The following is a 6,137-nucleotide window of genomic DNA, read 5'->3' on the forward strand; positions in this document are numbered from 1 at the left end:
AAATCGGCTAAACTGTTGGGCCGTGAAAAGCTAACAGAGAGGCAGACAGACTCTAGTCTATATCTCTCTCTCTCTCTCTCTCTCTCTTATTCACTATCAAAATGCGGAAGGACATTGAGAACTTAAGCGGTTTAGTCTAAGATCGTTAGGTACATAATCTCTCCAATTTATCATAAGATATTATACAACCATAATCAACGTTCAAATTCGTTTCAAGATAAACATAGCTAAATTTTTACTATACCTTATCTGCGTTCTTATCAGTAGAATAAAAATTTGGTCATAACCAAATTCCCTGCAGTACAATTTAAAAAATGGCTGATAAAGTAGCTGTCGTGACAGGCTCTAATAAAGGCATAGGATTTGCTACAGTTCGAGAATTGTGCAAACGAGGCGTGGGACATGTTTACCTAACGTCAAGAGATGTGAAAAGAGGACACGAAGCAGTTGACAGATTGGTTAAAGAAGGTTTGAAGCCTCTATTCCACCAACTTGACGTTACCGACAAGGAAAGTATAAAATCATTCGCAGAACACCTAAAACAAAAGCATGGAGGCTTGGATATTCTCATCAACAATGCAGCACTCATCACGTCAAATTTTACAGAAACCACTTACGAAGATTCAGTACGCGTACTCAATGCTAACTACTTTAGCATACTAACTATTCAAGAGTATGTTTATCCAATTCTGAAAGACAACGCTCGAGTTATAAACATATCAAGTGACTGTGGTCATATTTCCAATCTTAAAAACTCGTATTGGATTAAAAGACTTACAAAAGAAGATCTTAAGCTCGAAGATATAAACGCATTCGTGGATTGGTTTTTGGATTCTGTTAAGAATGGAACTGTGAATGAAGAAGATTTTCAAGAAATGCCTCTGTTAGCGTATAGAATTTCTAAAATGGCAGTCTGTGCTTTAACAAGAGTTCAACAGAAGGAGGCGAGACGTGGGATATCTATTAATTCATTACATCCAGGATTTGTCATGACTGATATGACAAGGACCGCTGGTTTCTTATCCATAGAAGAAGCAAGTGAAGCTCCTGTTTATTTGGCTCTAGACATTGATCAATCAGTAAAAGGAAAATACTTTTGGTTTGATAAAACTGAAAAGGACTGGTCCGATCCGAATCAAAAGCTACGTAGCACCTATGCGGTATTTGCGAAGACTTTAAAAGAATTCAATAAAATTTAATGCGTATAATTAATAAAAATTTATTGCATTATTAAAAAATAAATATTGTTTTCTTTTACTTAACCTTTTATGATTTAATTATCTTTGTGACTTTCTTGCTTTTCAACTAAATTAAATCCTGTATTTGATTATAATATCCTATCGATGAATACCTTGATGTTTATTTTCCAGTGTCCCTTAAACTATGTCCTAGTCTGACATTAAAATAAATAGTTACTTTAATTTATTTATTAACAATAATAATTAATCAATTAATTGATACTAATAATTAATAAATAATTAGTTATTTTTTTAGTACTTTTAAAAAAATACACATAGGTGGCTTATGATTTTCAGCAATGAGATTTGTATTGAAATTAGCTATCAATTCAAAATTGTTTCTAGAAAAAGTATTCTTATATTTTATTCTGCATTTTTGGAACGGCCGAAGTATTTTCGTACCAAATTTTGTCAAAATTGGTTATTTGGATGGCCCGTGAAAAGCTAACAGACAGACAGACACGCTTTCGCAATTATAAAATTAGTATGGAGTATGGATTATAATGTTTCTCTTTCTCACTCTCAAAATGCGAAAGGATAAGAGAACTTACAGCGGTTTAGTCTAAGATCGTTAGGTACATAATCTCTCCAATTTATCATAAGATATTACACAATCATAATCAACGTTCAAATTCGTTTCAAGATAAACATTTTGCGATAAACATAGCTGATTTTTATCATACCTTATCTGTATGCGTTCTTATCAGCAGAATAAAAATTTGGTCATAACCAAATTTTCTGCAGTTCAATTTGAAAAATGGCTGATAAAGTAGCTGTTGTGACAGGCTCTAATAAAGGCATAGGATTTGCTACAGTTCGAGAATTGTGCAAACGAGGCGTGGGACATGTTTACCTAACGTCAAGAGATGTGAAAAGAGGACACGAAGCAGTTGACAGATTGGTTAAAGAAGGTTTGAAGCCTCTATTCCACCAACTTGACATTACCGACAAGGAAAGTATAAAATCATTCGCAGAACACCTAAAACAAAAGCATGGAGGCTTGGATATTCTCATCAACAATGCAGCACTCATCACGTCAAATTTTACAGAAACCACTTATGAAGATTCAGTACGCGTACTCAATGCTAACTACTATAGCATACTAACTATTCAAGAGTATGTTTATCCAATTCTAAAAGACAACGCTCGAGTCATAAACATATCAAGTGACTGTGGTCATATTTCCAATCTTAAAAACTCGTATTGGATTAAAAGACTTACAAAAGAAGATGTTAAGCTCGAAGATATAAACGCATTCGTGGATTGGTTTTTGGATTCTGTTAAGAATGGAACTGTTAATGAAGAAGATTTTCAAGAAATGCCTCTTTTAGCGTATAGAATTTCTAAAATGGCAGTCTGTGCTTTAACAAGAGTTCAACAGAAGGAGACGAGACGTGGGATATCTATTAATTCTTTACATCCAGGATTCGTCATGACTGATATGACAAGGACCGCTGGTTTCTTATCCATAGAAGAAGCAAGTGAAGCTCCTGTTTATTTGGCTCTTGACATTGATCAATCAGTAAAAGGAAAATACTTTTGGTTTGATAAAACCGAAAAGGATTGGGCTGATCCGAATCAAAAGCTACACAGCACCTTTGTGGTATTTGAGAAGAAGTTGAAAGAACTTAATAAAATTTAATGCGTATCATTAAAAAATATATTGCATTATTTTAAAAAAAAATCTTTTACTTAGCTTGTTTTGTTTTGTTGATTTAATAAATTATTCATCTTTGTGACCTTTTTACCATTCAACTAAACTAAATTGTATAAAAAAAATATTGAAATTTAATAAGTAAGATAATAACTAAAATTAGTCCAAATTAACTTTGAATGTAACATGTTTATTAACTATTAACTCTTATTTATCTAATCAAATTATGTTTACTCCATGATGGATTATAGAGGTCAAATAAGTTAAATAAGTACACAAACAAGTTTTGAGCAATTATATTTTAGATTAATAATATTTATTTTATTCTATAAGATTTCCAAAAAATAAACGGAGTTTAACATTATTAATTGATGATTAAACGAACTTACCTTAAGTGAAGTTCTATCATAATTATACAAAAACAAGATAAATACTTTTTTCGTAGGTACCATAGACTATACTTCTCATAGTGACAGCACTGATCGTCATTTTCATTTAGTTTAGAGAGCTTTTTTTTTTTTACTAATGCATACACGGGTTTCTGAAAGGAAACAAAGGGTGGAAGGGAGCTAATCTCTTCAGACGAAGCCTTCGTATAATTATGATAGAACTTCACTTAAGGTAAGTTCGTTTAATCATCAATTATACTTTGCTTCGTCTTTGAGATTAGGAAACTTTGTAGATCTTTAGAGATATGACATTTGTAAAAAAATAAATCATAATAGATATATTCATATAATCAATTTAATCAATTATATCAATATAACAAAACGTAACAGCTTAATCTTAAGCAATAAAGAGTAAATCAAAGAATTAAATTAACTCATATTATTATTTCCAAAGAAAATAAAAATGCATTTTAAATGTTTTACGAATTGAGATTTAAAATTGATATTGCAAAATTATTGCTATTATCAGTTACCACAACTCTTTGATAAAAAACGTGCGAATGTGGAGGACGAAACTGACCAACGCGCAGTTTTGCGTATTAAATCAATATTAATAGTATTTTTATATGCAGTAGAAGTGGAGGCATGCCTCGTTGAATAAGCTGTAAACATATTTGTATCTATTGCAGTTTTATTTAAAACTTCCTTTATCCAACGACTGATTGATTGTGAACAAACTGGTTTATATGGACTTTTAAAGCTGATAAACAGTTGATCATTGTTTCTTACAGAAATTATCCAATTAACATACACTAATAAGGCCTCTGCCGGGTATATTTCTGGCTTTTTTTTTTTTTTGAAAAAAGGTATAATTAAGGAGGGTTGAAAAAAGAGCCAGCGCGTGAAGTTTTAATCAAATCTGGTATTTTTATAATAATTCTGTCATCAGCTTTAATCTCAATATTCTGCATATTAATTTTACTTCGTTACAAGAGCTAGTAATGTTACAATTTTTTTTGTTAGTTTTTCCATACTAATCTCATCATTGGGGTACCAGCTTTCCAAAAAATTTAATACAATTAAAAGGATTCCAAGTAACATTATATTTTTGCAAAGATGGGCGTAGTCGGTAGAAGCCCTGAAACAATCTAGTTAACCTATCATCTGTGCCTATCTTTGTGTTTACAATTAAAGATAAAGCAGATCTATAACTGTTTAAAGTACTATACTGAATTCCTTTATGAAACATTTCAGTTAAGAAAGTAATTACATAGGTAATCAGGCATAAGGCAGCTTCATAAGGATCAATATTGTGATTGTTACAAAAAATTAACCATTTTTTAAATACAACACCATATTGTTTAACAGAATTGTCTGATATTGACGCACTCATGATGTCTAATACACTTTGTGGGACCCCTCATCGTGAAAAAACGCTGTGCGGATAACTTCGCGGCTACTAACGTGACTTTGTGTTGCAATTGGCTCTTAGGAACAGATAATAAATAACACGTCTGTGTTGGTTCCAAGTATTAACATATCATTACATAATTTTTTTTTTTTTAAAGTGGGAACCATGGTTAAGTGGGCCAGAGGGGAACAACTACTATGCCTTCAGCTTTATCTAAAATTATCTTACGAATCATTTTCAAAATTACAGATATTGATGGGAAAGCATAAAAATTTAGTTTTTTCCAATTCAACGTAAAATAATTTACTGCTATTGCTCCTGGGTCTCTATGCCAAGAAATATATGCATCGCATTTCTTATTTAGCCCAGTAGCAAACAAATTTATAGCTGGTCTACCAAAGTGTTCTACAATTCTACTGAAGGCATGGTCAGTTAGTTCCCACTCGATATCGGGGTGCGATCGTCGCGATTCTGCGTCCGCTACTTCATTATCTTATGAAGAGATGTAAGATGCATAGACAAAAATGTTTTTGTCCTCGCACCAATTCCATAATTTCTTGTTAATATCAGTGAGATGAGGAAATCACACGCCACCCATTTTGTTTACATACGAACTGGCAGTTGTATTGTCGATGCGAAGAAGTATCTGACAATTATTTTGACTCTTTGCGAAGACCTTTAAACCGAAATATGCTGCCAATATTTCTAAGTAGTTGATGTGCATATTTCTCTCATCTTCACTCCATTTACCATTAGCTTTATCCTTACCACGTGCTGCCCCCCATCCTGTTTTACTGGCATCGGAAAAGATTTCTAAGCAGTAGGAATCATCTCTAATAGGATTAACTGACCTTACAATATGTGTCAGCCACCATTCAAAATCTTTTGCTAAATGTTGAGGAATAGTCATATGACTATCATAGTCCTTAGTCTTTTCTAGAGCTAGATATTTACATCGTTCGATATTCTTGGTGTATAACCAACCATATTGAACGGCGGGGCAAGATGAGGTAAGGAGACCTGCTAAACGAGTAAACTGTCGAATTGTACATCGCTTTAATTTTATAAATTTCAATATTTCTTCTTTTACTAACATCCTCTTTTCATTAGTGAAAGCGATATGAAAATTTCTGGTGTCAATTATAAATCCTAAATATTTACATCTAGTTTTAGGTATAAACGAACTTTTCTCATAGTTAATTATGAAACCTAATGACTCTAAGATATCGATTGTATGAGTTACATTCTGTTAACAAGCGTGAAATGAGTCAGCAATTATACATATATCATCCAAGTAAATGGATGAAATATATCCCAAAGACCGAAGTAAGGATATTACTGGTTTCATTAACTTTGTAAAAACTAAAGGAGCTGCGTTCAATCCGAATGTGAGGACGTTTAATTCGTATGTTTTATTGTTACATATGAGACGTAAAAAATTTTTT

At 32.3% G+C, this 6,137-nt stretch overlaps 2 protein-coding genes across 2 annotated transcripts; both read left to right on the top strand.

Annotated features, from left to right (window-relative positions):
- Positions 1–302: 302 nt before the first annotated feature.
- Positions 303–1,199, top strand: LOC123874640 (carbonyl reductase [NADPH] 1-like). The gene has a single exon (XM_045920130.1). It carries the CDS (start codon positions 315–317, stop codon positions 1,197–1,199), a length of 885 nt encoding a protein of 294 aa, XP_045776086.1. The 5' UTR covers positions 303–314.
- A 796-nt stretch (positions 1,200–1,995) lies between these two features.
- On the top strand, positions 1,996–2,880 carry LOC123874641 (carbonyl reductase [NADPH] 1-like). The gene has a single exon (XM_045920131.1). The coding sequence runs from the start codon at positions 1,996–1,998 to the stop codon at positions 2,878–2,880; it is 885 nt and encodes a 294-aa protein (XP_045776087.1).
- The last annotated feature ends 3,257 nt before the right edge of the window (positions 2,881–6,137 follow it).

This window comes from Maniola jurtina, chromosome 18, assembly GCF_905333055.1.
Source record: "Maniola jurtina chromosome 18, ilManJurt1.1, whole genome shotgun sequence".
Lineage (NCBI taxonomy): Eukaryota > Metazoa > Arthropoda > Insecta > Lepidoptera > Nymphalidae > Maniola > Maniola jurtina.

What these genes read in the sequence shown, in the direction of transcription:
- LOC123874641 (XM_045920131.1), top strand. Translation starts at nt 1,996, where the DNA reads ATGGCTGATAAAGTAGCTGTTGTGACAGGCTCTAATAAAGGCATAGGA.
- LOC123874640 (XM_045920130.1), top strand. Translation starts at nt 315, where the DNA reads ATGGCTGATAAAGTAGCTGTCGTGACAGGCTCTAATAAAGGCATAGGA.